We start from the raw sequence: 20,605 nt of genomic DNA on the forward strand, positions 1-20,605 counted from the left end.
GGGAGCTTCAGTTACAGGCTGCATTCTCTTAACCTGCCCTCCAGCAGTCTACAAATCAAGTGTCTAATCTGAACTCGTTACTCTACTGTAAGCGGTGAGAGACTGACACCTCTGGAGCATGATTTATTCCACCCATTGGAAACACCTGACTGCAATGGGCCTGATCTGCCTCTGCTGCAGATGGGCAGGTATATATGTGCCCATACATCCTTGGCAAACAGGCAGAAACATATACTTTGTCATTGATGACTGTGAGTTGTGCTCTGGACCAGATAACTGACAGACATGTCATTGGGGTGGCTGATCCCAAGCTAATACAAAGTTATTTTTATAGGGCTCTTAATTAAAGCTAATTGACATATTTATGGTGGACAGGCATACAGAGTTGGTGCACATCAGCAGTTTCAGACTGTGGGCCAAGTAAGCTCGCATCCCTGAGCAGAAAACCATGAGGAAATAATACTGCCCCAGACGCCTGAATCCACCTGCCTTGCAACAGGAGGCAGATTAACATAATACATCTACATCATTTATTTACTATGGCCTGCACAAGCCCTTTTTGAATGGTTGTATCATCTGAGTGTTCAAAATCAAAATAAGTCTCCTCATCCCACAGCACAGCACAAGGTCAATTTTCTGTACTATTCAATGCACCCTCAGGAACGATGATTTTATTTCGTTTGTCATTTGTTGGGTATCACAGCGCTGATCTTTGCACAATATTCTTTATGTCATTATGAACATTTCTTGCTTTTCTGCCAGAAAAAGCAAGACATTTCTTTCTTTTTTATCTATCTTAGCTCCAGTCAGCAATTTGCTTTAAGAACGGATTCTCTTTTGAAATGCGCCTCAACACATTAAAACCAATAAAAAAAAAAATCAGAGATCACATTAGTTGCTTGTATGGAAAAAAAAAGGGGAAATGACAAAACCTGTTCTCAAACGTTGAGGTCTGGTCTGATCAACCTTCCTTCCCTGTGGACACTATAAGGTGCTCTGGTGGCACAGACATAGGTAAAGAGTAGGGCCATCTGGGTAAAGGACTGCATCAACTCTTCTATTTCCCTCCTTAAATTCCCTAAAGGGAACCAGTGCAGATGCACAAGTGCCAAGAGAAATGTTTAACTCCTACAGCTCAGGAGTGGAGTCACAAAGCACAGGGTGCCATGATGAGATGCTTTTTTCCAAAGGAACCCCACTTCTTAAACACTCCCTATCAAGTATGTTGGCAGCAAAACTATAAAGCACAACAGATGTATAGGCTTGAAGATATGTGTTAACACAAGCTCCTGCTGCAAAAAAGGAATTGAATAAAGCTCTTAGATCCAGCCTGTTAAACCCAACTGTAACAAAATCTGTAAAAACTCTCTTCTGCAGGAAACTTCTATTTGAATGTGCTTTCTAAAAAATTGGGCATTGCTTTGATGGCACTTCACTTAGGAAAAATACTTAACAAATAATCATCTGTCCAGTTCTGACATCCGTAAAGATAGGCCTGGGGTTTCCAAATGCTCCAAATCCAAGTAAGAAGGCGTCAAGTCACTGTAATGCATCCCACTTCCTACTCCTCACTCCCAAGTTGCACATTAAACCTTCGGCTTTTGTGGATTTTTTTCCTTCCAGTTCAGGATGCCTTTTTCCCAAAACAACCTCCAAGCTCTTTTATCGACACATCTGTTCTGTGACCCATACAAACGATGGGCTCCTTCCAGAGTGACTGCTTGCTGCTTGCAAATAGTGCAACATTAATTCTGCAGCCTGCAGTTCTCTACAATTGTCCTGGAATCCAAAACACGCTGTGCGGCCCCATAAGTTCATCAGATTCAAACTTCAGCTCACACCTGTGTAACAGGATTGCTTTCCACACAGTGGTGAATGAAGACTCAGTTGGGATCGAGCAATGAGCCCAAACATCAGTGCCAGCAGCTTCAAATCCCTACAGCTGTGCTACTTCTGCAGAACAGGGAAAAGAAAAATTGGCAAAGCTTAAGTTTGTCACTTCCAGAGCCAGCCCTGCTCTAACCCTTGCCCCCTGGCAAAGACAAAAACACGGAAAACAGGACGTACAAATACAAAATCAGAAGAACTGAGGGATACTTCCCCTCTATATCTCCACTACAATAGTAATTTTTTTCAGCTACTAGCCAGAAGTGCTGTTCTATCTCATATAGGTAGTATTACACAAAAATGCTATTCGAAGTACTCTAGTTCGTACGCCTTGCAAAGTGTTTACATGTTTTATTTCTATTCATACCTTATCCAGAAAGATAAAATCCACTTGTGTGTGGGTAAAATGCTTGGAACACACGGAGCACACTGTACGTGCTATGAACACCGCTACCAGGCGTGGCAGGAACATCTGTACATGTATGCAGCTCTTACAGGAAAGGAAAGCATGCAGCTGAGAGCTCCTTGCATGCAGCGTGTGGCTGCTGGCGTAGGTGGAAGGGACACGTGTGGTCCCTTACTGCACCGCTATAGGTGGTTGCTTTGAGTCAAGCCTGAATGCAACACGGACTCATGCTCCTTGAACAGCAAAGGGATGCTCCAGCCGGCAGTGTGCTGGATCACACCATGCACTGCCGTTAGCAGATGGGAAAGCTGAACAAGTGCCCCAGTAACAACTCCATGAAACAACATATTATGCTCCAAAATGCTTCAGAACTGTATAAAACCTATTTTCAGCACAGCAGCAATTGGAGTTGAAGCCCCAGCTGCACCCCCAGCACACAGAGCCCATCTGCAGAGAGAGTTTCTGTTTGCAAGACATCCATCACACTACCGACTGAGCAAGGCACCAGCCAGTTCCACTGAACAACAGACTAGAATATCAGAGTTGAAGCAAAGTGACCCTGGAAATGCTGCATTTGTTTCAGGAACTTACTATTTTACATTATTTATAGTGTTTTAACGAGTATAGTTGCACTTGAACTGCAATAGACATTCCGGGCTCAAATAATTTTCAAGGTTAGATTAATCCTATTACATGATCTCTCATTGTAAGGTGGCACAAAGTTACATCTGACTTGCAAGATAAACTGAAACAGAGATCCCTTTGCATGCCATGCAGTTCTAGCTAGAGTTAATATCAGTTACAGAGAAACAGAAAAAGTCCTTCACAAAGGCAGAGGAATGCCATTAAGGCTAAAGCTTTCTAACAGAGTCATCCCTACCACCCCGCTGGCTCTTTCAGGGCATACTCATACATGCGAGGAACTTGACCGAACCACAACCCAGGCAGCCACATGGCTCAGCTACTGACTGCACAGTTCTGGGCAGAGGGAGATAAGCTGTCGTGTGGCTGAGCCACAAATCCAGCCAGGCAACAACAGCCACATCTTCATAACTTGGCACTTAAGTTGTACCCGCCAAGGTCCGTGCATGCTCCAGCAGCCTGCTGCAACCCCGTAACTCCTGAACGCTGCAACCCCACAACTCTGTCAGAGTACCAGGGGAAGGTTTAGAGCAGGACTCTGAAAGTTCCCGATTGTCCCTGCTGACCAAAGTGTGGCTGCCGATTTGTACTTGTGTCAGAAGAGCAGCTGCAAAATACAGCTGCCCTATTTGACAATCGCACCTGCAGCTGCAGAAAGCACAATGAGCAAGCAGGCTAACACCAGCCTTTAGGAAGAGTTGTCCCTTTCAGTGATTCTACTTTCTTTTTCCTATAATTTCATGAAGAGAGAGACTGAAAGAGAGGCAGAAATGGGCCAGACAGGGATAACAAAGGAGAAGGATCACTGTCATCCTTCCACAAGCTGATACAGCAGAAGCAATGGCTTCTTTGGCTTTTTTAGGATCCTTTTGTAGTCTATGGGTTTGGATTTCACAGTAGGAGATGTGATGCAGGTTCCTAATTGCCACTACTGCAGATGTTGTTGGCTGGTTGGCTGTTTTTTGTTGGCTTTGGAGTTTTTTGGTTTCTCAAGAAGTCATCTAGTTCAACTTAGTTTCCTAATGTGAAGTAACATGTCTGGTACGGATACCCACTGATTATAAACATGCCTTTTATTTACCTGATTGGTAATGATGCCTTGTGGCTGGTACATATGTTTTACTCCAGGCACTTCTGAAAACATGGGACTTGAATGCGAGAGGCCACTGAAGTGTGGTAGAGATGTCCTTCTCTGAAGGAGCCGCTGCCCTCTGCTCTGTCATGTTGGCCTCTTCTGCTGTCAGTAGTGTCTGCCTGAATTCTCATACAGTGCAAAGAGGCAGAAAAAACCCACACCATGCCCAACAGCAGACTCAGAGTCCAAGAGCTCAGCTCCCAGTAGCAGAAAAAACAGGGTCAAGTGCAAAAGCATGCCCTGCAAAGCCATCGCAAAGGGCAGTGCATCAGCCTAAGTGGTAGAGAAGGAGGCTGAGCACAGATCAAGAATGGGAGATGCTGATGGGAGCCAGCCAAGAGGAAGGTCAGAGCACCTAGGACAGACCTACTGGCCTTAATATGCCTAACAACTGGTGGTGTGGATGCAGAGAGTTTGTGCTCAGATCTTCACATCCTATCCACTGAAACCTTCATCAAGTCCAAGGCAAGAAGGACACCTCCCACATCGCACCCACCAGTCTCCTAACCCAACATCATCCGAGTGCCTCAGGCTAAAGGGATTTCACCATCACCACCTTCCCATCCTGGCTGTTGATTTTTTCTATTTCTCAAAGGTAGCTTCAAATGGATAAACAGCCTCAGAAGGGGGGATTCACTGCAGCCTTTTAACTTCCACCTTCCCAAATCTGCTCCCAAGGCTCCTGAGCAGCTGAAGCACGACTGCTTTCTCCCTTGCTCAGACCTCATTCAAAGTCGTTTTTCCAGAGGCAATGAAGGGGACAGAGGGAGAGCAACCTCAGAAGAACGAGACATCCTAATGAAGATACTGACAGAAGCGGACACCATTGCCAAGTGCTGCAAAGAGAATCTACATAATGTTACTCTAACGATTCAGTAAAAACTGCATCAATAAAAGGAGGCTTTTCAGAAAGATGTTACCCCCAAACAGACAGGGTGTGCAGCTGAGAGAGCTTCTGTTTGTTGCATTTCATTACATACATCACCATTACTACGTCTTACTTACGATGTTAAAAGAGCAGGAGGATACTTGAAAGAGAAGGCTGTGCATGCACAACGTCCACACAAATAAATTCCAGTGATCTACTTCAGCACCCAACATGGTGCCCTTCCCTGGCAACTGAGCTGAGCCTACCCTTTAGGAGGAGTAGGGGGACTTATTACCAAATATACAGTATATTGTAATGGAATGATACCAGGAAATGCTACTACTTGAAGTCTGAACATGTCCTCCATGTCACATTAACCTACTGCCTAACTTGGCAGAAAAGACAGTGAGGAAGTAAAAGCTCAGTTCACCCAGCCTGAGATCAAAACTGTCATGGCAATATTGGCAGGTTAGACCCTGATTCTTTAAATAGTACATTGCCTTTGTTAAACAAAAGTCATTCTTTTATTACATAATAGAGATTATAAATAAATGTAAAGTGTGCATGCAGTCAACTGCATATTATACAAGCAATATCTATGTTAATAATTGTTTTCTTTGGCAGGCCAGAATCCAGCTGGACATGCAATATTTACATATCAAAATCCTTGGTGTGTTCAAGTCATATTGGATGCAAGTGAAAATATATATGTATATATATTTACCTTATACACACACCTATATATGTATAAAGGTATATATACACCTCTGCATATATACTGTATACATATATACACGTAGGTATATGCTAAAAGTGGATTTCATCTTTTTCTGATTCAGGTGATGCAGGCCTCGAAACACTAAAAATATCCTGGCAAGGTATCTGGGGGGGCCGCTGGGGTGATAAATGGGATGTGGGGGAAGAGACCTGGGGTACGTTCTTTTCAGACAATATCTTTAAAATTTCTGCCACCTGCTTCTCAAGGGCAGCCATCCTGCTGCTTAGCAGCTGGATATCTTCTTTGAGTTCATGCTTGACTTCCTGCAGCGTGGTTTGTAAGGCCTGCTCAGGAATAGGGTAGAAGGGATGCCTAGCATCAGCTTGAATGGGGCTGTGCTCCAGGGGGCTGCGAGTCTCACCAGCTTTATCCAAGCGAAGGTCACTTTTAGTTATTCCACTGTCACATGAGTCTGTTTTCCTCAGTGGGTTTTTATTTACACCATTCTCTGAGTCGTTGCACTTGGGGTCCTCGGAGAGCAACCCCATCGACTCAGCCTTTGTGACGTTGTTCCAGTCTTCCTTCTTCTCCTCGTGGGTCCCCATCGTGTTCTTCAGTCGAAGCCACCCTTTCCCATTTCCATTTTTCATCCGCATGGGGCTGTTCACTTTGAGACACTTTTGATCTCCATTCCCATTGGGCTTGAGCTCCATTGCATCCCTGTTGTTCTGCTTCACCGCCTCAGTGGTTTTCACATAAGCCAGGGACGTCTGGATGGGGGTGATCTGAGACACAGTGACCACGCTGGTGCCTGTGATGGAGGCCCCATTCTGCACGCTCCGACTTTCCACCTGAAGCTGGTTCCTTTCTGGGTCGATGTGGGTTGAGCCTTGATTCCTCATCTCCTTTTGCTGTTTGAACTTCTGAAAGAGTTTCCGCACAGGGTGGTCCACAGGAATGCTCAGTGTCACCTCATTCTTCTGGCGCATCCGCTCCTCTTCTTCCTTCTTGACATCGCTGATCTTCCTGAAGATGATCTACAGGGGACAAAACAGTCAGTACCCACAGGACACCAAACACAACAGCGCAGCACAAGTTAAGTGGCAGATGGGGAAACAACATGATCCTAATTGGGGAAATATATTTCTCCTTTCTTTCTATCTCAGCTTCTTATAATGAATTACAATGGTGCTGATCAAGGGTGGTGACACAATGGAACAGGCTGTGCAAGGAGGCTGTGGATGCTCCATCCCTGGAGGCATTCAAGGCCAGGCTGGATGTGGCTCTGGGCAGCCTTGTCTGGTGGTTGGCGACCCTGCACATAGCAGAGGGGTTGAAACGGGTTGATCACTGTGGACCTTTCCAACTCAGGCCATTTGATGATTCTATGATCACAGTAACCTCAGATATATGCTACTACATATATATACACATGTGCATACATCATCTTTAAGGTATAAAGTGAGTTCCACCCGTATTTCGATGCAGAAGACACAGCCCTGAAAAACTAAAAATATCCTGATGGGAGGAGGAAAGAAACTGAACAAAGGGAAAAAAGAAAGCAAACACGAACCTGAATGCAGAGATCCGCACCTATCCATTACACTCACACTTACACCTGTTCTGTTCCTCTCTTTAGTGCAGATCAAAAGGAAATGGTAATTCAGCATAGCCATAAGCATAACTCACTGAGTACACTCTTTCAGAGACTGGAACATCCAAACGTGTGCACTACTTCTTAGCTCTCCCTTTTGCTACTGATGTGGCAGTTGCCAGAGGGTGCAATTAGGCTCCCCATGTGCTGTGTCACATGGCTTCACACAGCAGCACAACAGTTTATGTGCCTAATATGTGTGAGTGTCCCAGGAGCATCGTAACGGGGCTGTGCGATTCTAACACACAGCAATATCCACAGTCTCATGATGCTGTAGGAAGAGGATGGCACTTAGTGATGCAGTTGTTTCACCCTGAAGCATCTCTCTGTAGCGAAAGGAATGTGAGCATGTGGAAGGACCCAAAGAATTGCTACCTCAACCCTTCAAGTTGACTCTATGCTTATTACTCATAAATGAAGCCACATTTTCCAACTGCTGCTCTGCACCATGATGTGCCAGGCCACGTGCCTTGGAAACATCAGGAAAGGGGAAACATCCTCTACTCCCTTCTCATTGGCCACAGCAGGTGGTGCCTGCAGGCAGCTGGGGATCCTGTAGGGCTGGCGGTGCTCCCACACCCCAGGCACCAGTTAGTATGGGGTTGGGAGAGCATCGAGATACCATCTATAACTTCCACCCTGCCACTTGTTTACAAGGACCAGAGCCAACAACAGAAAAGCACAAACAACAGCGTTATTTTTTCCCTTTAGATTTCCTCTCCAAACACTTGCATTTCACCGAAAACTTTTCTTCCCCTGCAACCTGCCTTTGTATTTTGTTTTTCCCATTCCTTGCTTTTCTCTGTTGAAAACTTCTCTAGCCAGAGGTTATCTCCTTGTACAGAATATAATTACCCGTGACTGCTGCTGCTGCCTTCTGCGGAAGAAAAGCCAAAACTTTGCTCATTTGACACAGTCTGTACTTTTCATTCCTGAAGCGGGCTCTTCCAAAAGCCAGGAAGTTCCTGTCTTTTTTCTATGTCAGAAGCTCAAACCTGAAGCACTGCGCCAGATCTCGCTTGGATGAGCTTAGCCCAGCAGCATGGGGTCAGCAGTGCAGTGCCTCGGCTCAAGGAAGCTCAACATGGCCATGCTAGGGGGATGGGTGGCAGTAATTCAGTCTTAGTTGGGACTACTCATTAATGTCAGAACAAGTGAAAGAAAACAAAGATATGCAGGCAAAGAACTGGGTGGGGAGGGGGGACTGAAACTAGGATGTGAATTCTAATAGTAACAGTTATTTTGCAGCGACAGACTTAACCATATTAGGAATCTTTTCACATGGTTGGATTTAATCCACTTCCGCAGTGGTTAAACTGAAGTCACATCCAGACTTGATGTGTTGACACTGAAAATTAATTCCATTAATGTCTAAGAACTATTGCTAGCTCTTTTTATCTGTAAATAAGCACAGAAAAACACCTCCTGCTGATATCCCTCAGTGATTTGAGTGAGGCTTATTTTCAAACCTTAAACTGGATGAGCTATTTCAGTTGTCCCTGACCCTTTTCAGAAAGGTTACACTCAGGCCTGTCGAAACATATATCCCAGGAACAGGCACAAACCCCAAAGGAATTAATCAGAAGAAACTGAATTAACTGTGAGCAGAATACATCTCAAAAAGTAAAGAGCCGTACTCAGATCTCCTGGCAAGTGCTTAATTCAGTAAATGTGACGGGGATTCAGTGTAAGACTTCATTTCCTTTATGGATGGGACTGGGAAAGACCATCCCATGCTACACCAGTCCTGTCTCGTGAGACTGGCTTCCCATTTTTCTTTCTTTTAATTACTTTAGGAAGGAGAGGAATGGGGATTACATTAATTATCGAGCTGTCGAATGCTAAGAAGAAGTGAACTGATGGTATTTGGGTTATCTACAAGGCAGACATGGAGGAGACAACTACTTGGGTGCTCCATTTCTTCTTAACCCCCATCTCCCTGCACACCACACTGAGAAGTAACTCACCACATTGATGACCCCAGTCCACCACCACTTCCAAAGCACTTTACAAGTCCTCTTGTTCCATTTACTGTGGAATTAGTTGGTAAATCTACGATCTCTGCAGATGTTTTGAAATGTACCCATTTTCCTCTATTTTTTTGTACTGGTAATGTGAAAATCATCCCTCCACAACCTTGTTCGATCTGCAAAGACCTCTCAGTAAGTGATTCCAAGGGCATGAATGAATTAAAGTACCCGAATTAATTAATCTTGAAGAACTGCGGTAAGTTCATGAAAGTGGCAAATATTGGACCACGGATCGTTGTGTCCCGTTCCCAGAATGTCTCACTGCTGTTTCAGTGGTGCACAAAACATGACATTTCACAGAAACCTATAACAAAAGGGCAGCCAGTTGTCATGGTGACAAATAACAGTGGGTGTGCAAGGAGGGAGGCAGAGGGGAAGCCATATGAGACCACTAATGCAAAGATTTTCCCAGTGATTAATATAGTCTGGGTACCCGGACTGAGATGTCCTACAACTGTGCTCAATTTACAAGGGAGGCAGAAGTCCTCTGCCCTAGGAGAACTGCCTGACTCAGCTCCAGGAGCTGGAACATGCAGCATCCATGACATTTCAGTCTCCCACATCTAAACAGGGCCATGCCTTCTCATTTGGCTGCGTTGGGGCTGCAGTTGGCTACAGACTGATACGGTAATTCATGGATAGGATAGGGAGGGTGTAGCTCACCTCTCAAATCTTTACTCCAGAAATAATTGTTCTGTCTGTATTTAATGTCTTAGAAATGTCCCAACATCTGGTCACTCATAACCTGGTGCATTCATTTAAGACACTGTGTTTTTGCAGCTATTTACTACAAGAACACCATGGCAGAACCCCTCATTCAATGATGCAGCCCTGAAGACAGCTACTCACTGTTCCCCTCCCCAGAAGCACTGGAAGTCAGATCAGAGAAATGAATGAGGTTAAAGAACTGGAAGAAACAAACAGGTTTCTGGACCGTGCCAGTGATCCATCTGACAGCACAGGCTCAGAGTCATGCTGGAAAATGTGGCAGAGGGAACACGGAATGTATGAGTGGGAACTTCCCAAATAGCTTCAGCAATTAAATCAGTAGAAACAATGACATTTTTATGGAAATGCACCCATCTTTTGACCACACTGAAGGACTCGAGCCTCACTTGCAGCTGTCTGATACCCACAGAACAGTGTTCAGATCCCACTGGAGAAATTTGTTCCAAACCACCTCCTACACGACTGCTTAATGATAGAAGAACTGTATTCCATTGCCTCTTTTCCAAGCCCTGTACCCTCCCACAAGGCAAGCATGCTTTGTAGGAGCGACATGCTGGGACTGTTCAGGAATGTGAATACAGACAGGTGATGCCTATGGACTACCTGCTACGAAGCAGACTGCAGAACAGCTGAGATGTGCTTGATTTTTCCTGAAGGAAGTACAAATTTAATCTTTTTTATCCAGCATCTGACTTTTTTTTAGGAATTTAATTATCCTTGAGATTTCCTACACCTCACAAGCTCAGCTGAAGCTGGCAAATGGGATCTGAGAGTTCTTGACAATATAACCAACAACAGACAAATACTGCAATCACATATACTTAATTTCTTCATTCTCTCTGGGAACAATGCTAAACAAAACCCAACAAATACAGCTGAAAAGAGAAGGGATGCTTAATTCACGACTAGGCTGAACAACGGAAAACAAACTTTTATGAAGACATTTGTAAAAACACAATTTCCACATCGTTGAATGGATAGTAGAACAGTAATTACTGTATTCATGCTAATGGGGGAGACGAATTTGTGTCAGACCTGGAATGTGAACACACGAATGTGAACACAGGATAACCCAATCCATACTGTGCTCAGATAACAACCGTGCCATTTTCCTTCCTAAGAACAAACTACAAACTGCACTCCATTTCCAGAGCACAGGCCCTTGGAGCAGGGTCCACCCACAAAGCCAACGCCTGCAACTGAAATCATCCTCCAGGAGCCACAGACATCTCGGAGGCTGTGAGTCATCTCACCTGCAGCTAGATGTTAAAACAGGTCAAACCATCTGCATCCCGAAGTGTCTGTTTCCTGTGACTAAAAACTGAGCTTTGTGCCAGTTGCTCCAATGCAGACATTCTCTGTATGACAGTAGGTAAGACGTATCCCAGCCCTGCCTCTAGCAGTGCAGGTGTCAGGGTTAGGAGCAAGCTTTAAAGGAAGGCTTTTTCAAAGCCTTTGTGTGTGTATTATACCCTTCATCTGATGCTATTTTTACTCTCTCCAGCATGCTGGGGTTACGGCCATTTGCCAGTTGGGATGCATTTCCCAGCCCCCAGAGACCAGCCAGCCCTTCCATATAAGCAGTACTGTTTTAAAAGCTGCAGGGGGAGGATGAGAAATGACTGCACCAAGCCAGGCTGGGGGGTCCTAGTGAGATCTTATGGGAAAAAAACACAACAGACTTTTATCTACATGGAGGGCTCAGACGAACCACTGGGGAATAAGGAAAGGGTAACAGGGTAAGACAGCTGATGGCTGTGGCCCACGTGCCAAAAGCTGCCCCTGTACATCAAGAAAATATCATCCCAATCCCAGATGTGTCGAGAGGACAGATCATGCTCAAACCTCTCCCACTGCAGAAAGGGCTCAACCAATAAATACCTTCTAGTGACTGCTCTGATGTGCCCAGATGAGCTTAGAAGACTTCATGCCACAGCTCTTGAGGACGAGCCCTCTCTAGGGCAGACAGGATGGGAAGACCAAGCCAGCAACACCCACTAAAGCCAGTAAGGGGCCAGCAAGGAGCACTGGCTCCAACTCATCTTCCAGTGACACCATTTTGGTACTGGTCAGGCCTGTATGGTGCTTTGCTGGCAGGAGTTTCTGCAACCAAGCAGCATGGTCAGAAACTCTCTGCTGAGGACGACATGATGAGAAAGCTGGGAGGAACAGAATGGCAGCAGAAGCCACAAGAAGAGAGAGCAGAGATCAAAGTCAGAGCACCTCCTTCCAAATGCAAACTGCATTTTGGCTGCTTCACCCAATTTACTCCTGTAAATCTCCCTGTCCTCTAAGCTCAATTTATTAATCCACACTCTGAGGAAGCACGATAGATGGCCTGAAATGATGGCTTTATTGTTCTGCTCTGTACACTCCTCTGACAGATAGCTTTACTTTGATGTGAAATTCTGCCTCAAAAACAAATTGCTCTAACAATGGTTTTAATTGCTCTCCAGTAAATTCTCCTTAATCCTCCTGTACCAGGAACTGTTCTTTGTTAAACCACTACTCCATCTGCATGTGGGAAAGGAATCACTGTCCTTGGCTGGGCAGTGGGAATGACTGACTGCTGAGCAATTAGTTAATCTCTGGGATAGGAACGTTTCACTAAACAGTCTTTCATGCTGGATTTTGGATGAAAAGAAGATTTCTGTGGGTTACTCAGCTGGATGCTCGAAAGAAACGGTAAATAATAACCCTTCTGCTAATTTCAATTGATCCTGACTTCACAGATGTGGTTGCACACAAAAGCAAAACCTTGCTAGGAAGCACACTTTAGTTTTGCTACGGAGAAACTGTATTTATGCAGCTTCCTCCTAAGTGATAACAGAATTGACTTGTAACAGAGGTGAAGATTTCCAATACAAATAACAAAGCGATGCCTTTTCAGGGCAAGAGAAGTTATTTCTGTGAGGCGGAAAAAGCCCTTTCAAGGGAAATTTAATTACATTCTATAGGCAAGAAAGGGGTAGATCCTTTCAGCATTGCTTAATATATCCATTTCCCCAAATTGTTCTTCTAAAAAAGATATGCAAAGAAGAGACTCTTCAGAAGAACCCAACAATGGCTGAACTCCCACAGCCCAAAACATGTGCGACCTTCTTACTGATTGCTCTGTGCTCTAGAAAATGGATAGTGTAGGTCAGACTTTAATCCAGTTCCATTTTGTGTTCACAATCAATTTGCAAGGCACGCATCTACTCTTGCAGAGAGACGGCTACAAGACATCAGGCATGCTGACAGTCAGGCTGATCTGTATCTGTGAACAAGAATGCATATTCAGAGTGGTGGAGAGTCTGCCCCAACTATTTCATACTTGGTATGGACCCGAAGTCATCCCGTTTTACTTAAAAACAAGTCTGGATTTAAGGAGAGAGAGAAACAGAATGAGATCCAAGTCACATTTGTCACATCTCAAGCACATAATGACCTGACACACACACCACCAGACTGGGATCTGGGAGAATGGATGATTCTGCTGATCCAGCCTTTGTCCAAATGGAAGGTCTCGTGCAAATCACACTGTCTCTGTATCAATCTCCATCCCATTTGGTATATGAGAAGATAATAATATTGCCATAATTCCTGTAGTTAATTGGAAATCCCTATATCATGGCTAACTATTTACAACCAAGAGACTAGGATTCATTGGCTGATAGCAGAGAGAGGCCAGAGTTTTGTTCTATTGCCAAAACAGAGACAGTTCATTAAGAAGAAGCATAAAAAACACACACTGATGCTTTAGGATTTCAGCTCAGCATAAAAAGATTAAGTTTCTGCTGTGCTAAGACCTCTTGGGCAGTGCACAACGGATGTATAATGCTACAGGAAGGCCCTCCTTGATCCTCTGACTCACCCTTCAGACCCTGGCTCAGGGCAGCATTGACAACTGCATAGCAAGGGAAGATCAGTCCAGTCCCACACACTGAGTGATGGGCACCAATTTCACAAAGCGGCACAATTACACATTTAACTAAGTGTATTCTATGCTCTGGGGATAAGGAGTCAAGATTTCCAAAACAAACCCCACAGGCCTTTACTCCTTTCACACAATCACTTACAAACACATCATCCACAGGAAGAGTTTTTGAGAACAGGTAAACCTCTTCTGGTCGAGTCACCCTGAACCCAAGCACCTCCTGTTCATACATTTAGCCTCCTTTTCTTTGCATGCCAGGAGAAAAAAATGCATGGATTTTTGGCTGCAGCAAGCATAGCTGCTACATCAGATGCCTGTTAGGCCGTGTTCCTGCCAGGAAAAGGATGCTCAACAAGGGCACTGTGCACCTTTGGATGCAAGCAGCTTTGCCATGGGTTATAAACAAGGCTTTGGAATTGAAACTAATCACTTTTTTTTCCCCAGCTTTGCCCTCACTCTTTTCTGATTTCATTGCTGTAACCATACAGCAGATGTTATGTTGCAGAACAGCGATACTGAGCTATTTCTCCAAATACAGCAAAATGCACATTCCGCATACACACGGTTATTTTATATCGCCTGCTATGGAGATACTCAAGACCTATCTGGACACCTACCTGGGTGATCTATTGTAGGGAATCTGGTTTAGCAGAGGGTTGGACTTGATGTCTTGAGGTCCCTTTCCAACCCCTGCAATCCCATGATTCTAACCAAATAAGCAGCAAGGCTGTTTGTTTATGTATTTAATGTATGCTTCAACTAGGACCTAGTGCAGGCTGCTGTAGTTCAGGGTCGGTTTGTTGCACAGAGGAATACGGATCTGTGCTGCCTCTGAAGAGGCTTAACTGTGACTGTGATCCAAAGAAGCACAGTCCCATCTACGAGGAGCACATATAGGAACAATTTTTGGACTCCACATTGATATAGATAGTTGGTAACACATACTGACAAGTGAAGTACTACAACCAGGTTGCCACATCACCAGTAGGAACCTCAGGGCTCAGGAGCTGAAGGGAGCTTCCCACTGCCTCCTAGCTTGGCTGTGTGGCAATGGGCTCACTGTAAGGCAATGCCTCTTCAACAGGACAGCTTCCAGCTAGATCAGACAGGTCTAGTCCTCACAAACTTACACTGGCCACTGGATCATTACCTGCTATTGGCACTGGCCTAATGTAATAACATCAGAACGCAGCACTGCCAATTTATTAGGGCTCTGCAGTGCTGCAAATGAGATATTTAGTAGTGATGATTAAAAAAAGAAACTCCTCAAAGAAAGCAGCCTTCACTTTGTCCAATGCAGTATCTCCTAAGAGTGATATGCTTCTGAGCATCAAGAGGGAGAGACAGTTCAAAGCCTCCATATGACAGCAGGGTGGTTTGAGCTTGGGGGAGACTGCAGAAACGCTGCTCTCTGGGATGAGGCAAAATGCCAAAAGACTTTTCAAGCTGCTCTTCAGCCTGATTGATCTCGGAACAGAAAATCAATCATCAATAATAATATGCAGTTCTAATCTGCCACTCTTCTTTCCCCATACGGAAGAAGGCTGGATTCACGACGCTACGTCTTTGGCCAGATGTCAAAAATAGGGCACAGACAGGTCATATCACTTGCCCAGGGTCACTGAGCTGCTTAGTGAATGCGTGAGAGATGAAACAAAGGTTTATAGCCCAGAGCCCCCACAATAGGAAAAGCCAGGCTGCAATAAGATTAAATAAATAAATAAATAAACATAAGGACCGACATTAAAACTAAATAATTAATATAGCAACAGATTTTCTTTTCGTTCTGCTCAGTCTGGGACACACAGATCTGGATTTCAAACAGCTGAATGTTGGAAGGGCTTAACATTAATTGCAGTTAACTGCTAAAGCTTAATCCAGTCCAGTCCAGCCTTACTGCTGTTCAGATTTGCATTGGAAGTGGGTGAGGGGATGGCCACTGCTATCTCTGTTCCTTCAGTGAGCATGTTCTGAAGGTTTTGCTTCTATTACATTGAAAAATGTCAATGTCTACATGTTTGGCTTCTGGCCAGCCCTACTTCTGACCGACCCAGCAGTCCTGCATATTCCTAGCACAAAGCTGCACACATTACGGGCCCATTGGATTTGCAGAGTTTTGTTTTCTGTGATTCTTCCTTTTACTGGTTTCTGTCTGAAGATGAAGTGGTCTCAATAAATACCTAAAAAGGACTCTTTGATTATAACATAATTAATCAGGAAAAGAATTACAACTGTTTTTCTCCACTTTAAGTGGAAATTCAACTTAATTGCAATCATCCTCCCCCTACCCCCCAAGAAATATTACTTTAATGAACTAGAAAGAGCTTGAAATTTCATCTCAAGTTTTAAGTCCCCCCCAAAAAGGATTTTGCAACTGATAACTTCTGGATTGTTCCAGTCACATCAACTCATTTAACAAACTACATCATCCCTTCCTATCAGCCTTGTTTCTGACACTGAAGACATTCTAACTGGCTTTCAGAAACTTTGGTTTTACAGGGAACGTACCACCAACTACTCTATTTGCTCACTACACCATTTTCAACATTCTGTTAATTTACTGAAAAGCTTTTATAACAGGAGCTTCAATTAAAACAATGCATTCCCAGTGCCATGAGGTCCAGAACAACATCAGTTGTGTTTGGAAATGGTGAGTCAGAAATGAAGAAATGATTTTAAAGGGCAGAACATACGAACAACAGATCCAAATGAAAGGACAGTGGATGGTCTGCATACTTTGAGAAGCAAAGCACTGGACTTTTTGGTAATTTTCTATACTATGAAACCAAGAAATGTTCCGCTTTATCACAAGGAGACACTCCTCACCTGAACCAAGTCCAACAGTAGAGACTGATTTTGAGGGGACAGCCTCTGGATCCATGGTAGTATTCTTGGGTGGAACAGATCTAGGCTGGTGGATGGTTAATCACTTGCTAGTCTCCTATTTGCCTCTAGAACTCAGTCTAGGATCTGATCTTTTAAAGACTCATGGGGTTGAAGATGGCTGAATCTGCCAGTCAACCAAGTCCAGCTTTTGGGTAATAAATGTTGCTGGTGCTCACTGCTTTTTACAGAACTTCTGGATGAAGCCCAAGCTCAAAAAACTGCTGGACACATCTCTCTCCCACAGGACAACCTACAAATGAAGTCACAGGGATGCTAACAAGGAGAACGAGTTGGCCAATTCAGCAACTCACACCTCTGCTTCTCAGTTCATAGACACCAGTACGAAACTGGCAGTGTGACCTGGCAACTCTTATAAAGTGAAATCAAGACTCAGCAAAGATGAGCACCTCCAGCAGACCATTCACTAACTGAAAGACAGGGTCAGCCCCCTGCAGAACAGACACAAAATAACTCAGTCAAGCCATTGGGGAATCTCAATTTAACACACACACACAAAGTTATATAAACTTTCAATGTCTACCTTATTTAACTATGAAATGTGCTCTGAAATATCCCTGGGATTCTTCAAGTGAAACATCTCAATCAGCAAGAGCTAAAATTTCACCAGCTGAAAGCAGCATGCTGGCAGTGTGTTGAGTAAGGAGTGCAGGTTATTGAAACACACTGTAATTGCCTTTAATAACAGCCAATGCTTCAGTGGGAACGAACCTCTCAGGGAGAAAAAAAGACCCAAGACATAAGCATGCTAACACTGCAGAGCATCCAACCAAGAAGAAATATTCTATGAGGAAGATGTGCAACCTTCATCAAAGGATATAACCTCCCATTAGCCAAAAGTGGCTGGTGCAGAGCTGCCACTGAAAGCACCTTAGTTCAACAAATTAAAGACTTTCAGAGGTAATCTGTAATTACCAGAAGAGCCTTCAAATTATGGCATAATCAAATGATAACTCCTTAGAGAGCAAAGACTCCATCTGAATAATTTTGGTAAGGTTTCCTGATACCTGAGTGGGAAGCAATGAACAGCTCTTACAGGGCAAACAGTCAAGGAAAACCACCTACAGCCAGATGAGCCTGGGGGAGAGTTACCCCCCAACCACAGAGCTACCTCCAACAGCACAGAAACACTGCAGAGCCCAAGACAAACCCCATGACAAACTTTGACACAGAGAAGTAGACAGTTCCCTGAAGGCTCTCTGCAGAGAAGTGAAGTTGCTGATGAGAGTCCTATCAGAGCTCACTGCAGGCAAACCCAGCGGGCTGCCTCCGTGGCAGACCCCCAGGGAGGACTGAGTGCTCTGACTATTCCCCAAAGAACCATTAGGTGTTTTTTTTTTCAGCCTCAGAAGATGGGACTGAGGAACTCCAAATGGTGACTCCTCTGAGCTTTGTCTTTGTTTCTGAACAGTATCAGCAAGAGAAAGAGACAGCACAAAAGAGTTAACTAACTAGTGGGGGCATGGGGATGGGATAAACAGATGGTGTGGTGAAGAGCCACTTCCTTACCATTTACATGCATTAAATCGATCCCTGGGCTTTCATGGCAATAAGCCACAGCTCTGCTAGGGAGGATTTTAGTGATCTGGCTATATCCTACTTGCAGGCATCATTCTATTGTGTCCCAGCATTAAGTCTGTTCTCAAAGTTCCTTCAAATTTCTCCATGTGATTCTTGGTGATCTTCCCTAATACCTACATCACAGTCACCTATTTTCTAGATGTGGATCTCTGCAAAGCTCATCAGCACTGCTTTATGTTCCTATCCATGCATTTAGGCACTAACACGGGATGCTCCTTAGGGGCTGAGCCTGCTGCTTTTGTAGCCTTAGCTTATCTCATTGCTCCAGACCCAAACAAATTAGTTTATAATCCTCAGTATTGTAGACTTTGGCAAATCTGGCTTTAAAAGTGATCAGAAATGATCTCCTCCTGTAAAATTGGAGTCAGTCCAGTTGATTTGTTCCCTATTCCTGTCTGGGTCTAGTAAAAAAACAAAACTCTGCTTGGACAAATAACAGGTCTTTGCAATCAATAACATTGATGGCTCTGTAGCTCCTCATTAATGATTATGCTGCACCCTGTTTACACACTGTTTGTATCTTTTCTACCAATCCCTGTGCACACACAATTAACAGAAGACCAGCTGCTACATGATAAACATTGCTGCAATGTCACACAGTGATAACACATCGAAGTATAGATCTCTACCTCTGGCTTTCTTACCTTTTCCATCTCAGATGCTGTACTCCCTTTGAGCTCTCATTTTGACCAAAACATCCAGTTTTCCTCTGACTTGATAATTTTCTGGTGTCTGAAAAATGAAGCTAACCCTAAACTTCCCAAGCAAGACAGCAGTTCTTCAGTCACCTTATCCAAGGAAGACCTTGTCCAGGCACTAGCAAGAGGCTGTCTGTTCTCAGAGCAGTCTGGCACCCACCTTACATGTGGGAGGATGCCCAAAGATGTGCGTATCCATGCCATGTATTTAGGCCATAGGACAGGGCTGATCACAGGACGGGTGTGGGTACACAGGACAAGCAGGCTAACAGTGTGAAAGAAGGCTGATGTGGAATCTGCAAGGTCAATCACTGTCCCAGCAGAGTCCTTATCTATCTATAAGCAGCCGTCTAACATACTGGACTGATTCTGAGCACAACTGGTCTGAGAAGAAGCTCTTTGTAGGGACTCATTTCTGATGGACCACATGGCAAACAGTGCCTTGGTTCCAGCCTTCTGATAAATGCTTGAAGTTATGGCTGATGGTTCATGCTGATTAGTCAGGCACCTGTTTGGTATATTAACGCATGGCTGGGTTATGGCTATAAATTATTATTCATATACTTTTGTAGAGCATCCTGAAGTTATTCGATAAGTCTTTTTATAAATGGAAACAGCAACAGTTAGTAGCACATGGAAGAGCATGCATGGTTCAGTTCTCCCTTTTCCTTTCTTCTGAAGCCTTCTTGGGCAGGAGGGATAATACAGCCCAGGAGAAGGATGAGGGTCATTCATAAATGAGCTCTGAACTATCAAATGCCGCTCCATTTCAAAATGAATGTGCTTTAAACCACGAGGGAGATAAAATTCATTACAATGCCAGGCAGTCCAGGAAGGCAGATCGGTGAAAACCACGAGCTAGACCTAGAAATGAAGTGCTGAGAAGCCAGAATGCTCTGGTAAGGTCAGGGACATGGAAAAGGAAATCTAGCTGGAGGCAATCAATGGGTGCAAATGGAAAAGTAAGGCTTATCTTAGCAGAAATGCTGTAGAACAGTAGAAACGGTTCGCTTAGAAAAGGCTGGTTTTGCTACTTGCTTTGGTGCTCACTGCCACATTTCTAAGAGTGAGCGGTGTTTGGGCCTCTCAGAAAAAGCCAAAGCCTTTGCCTGGAGGAAAAGAAGTGCTCTCTTCTTTAACGAACTGATAAACAAATAAAGGCTGAAGACAGCAGTCAGTTCCAGCAGAGCCATGAACTCCGAGTGCACAGAGGTAAGCTGTCAGCCCTGGATGCACAATGAGCAATATAAACATTTACACAGGAAGCGCTGTACAAAATCTTTCTGGCAGCTGAAACATCTTCTGCAGAAAGCTAATAAGTAATCTAACCTTCAACTAAATGTCCAAGGGGAGGTCTCGGAGTTCAAAAGATCACTGACTGCTTAATTAATGGAGTTAACAGAATCAGAGACTGCGGATGCTATGCTCTTTTCC

General features: G+C 44.2%; 1 protein-coding gene across 1 annotated transcript in view; it reads right to left on the reverse strand.

Annotated features, from left to right (window-relative positions):
• Window positions 1-3,491: 3,491 nt before the first annotated feature.
• KCNH5 (potassium voltage-gated channel subfamily H member 5) overlaps window positions 3,492-20,605 on the reverse strand; it is a 140,584-nt gene continuing 123,470 nt past the window's right edge. The window contains exon 11 of the mRNA XM_072337190.1: window positions 3,492-6,693. Coding sequence (XP_072193291.1) covers window positions 5,746-6,693 — 948 coding nt within the window. The 3' untranslated portion in view covers window positions 3,492-5,745. The remainder of the gene's footprint in view (window positions 6,694-20,605) is intronic.

The sequence above is a fragment of the Excalfactoria chinensis genome, chromosome 5, assembly GCF_039878825.1.
Source record: "Excalfactoria chinensis isolate bCotChi1 chromosome 5, bCotChi1.hap2, whole genome shotgun sequence".
Classification (NCBI taxonomy): domain Eukaryota; kingdom Metazoa; phylum Chordata; class Aves; order Galliformes; family Phasianidae; genus Excalfactoria; species Excalfactoria chinensis.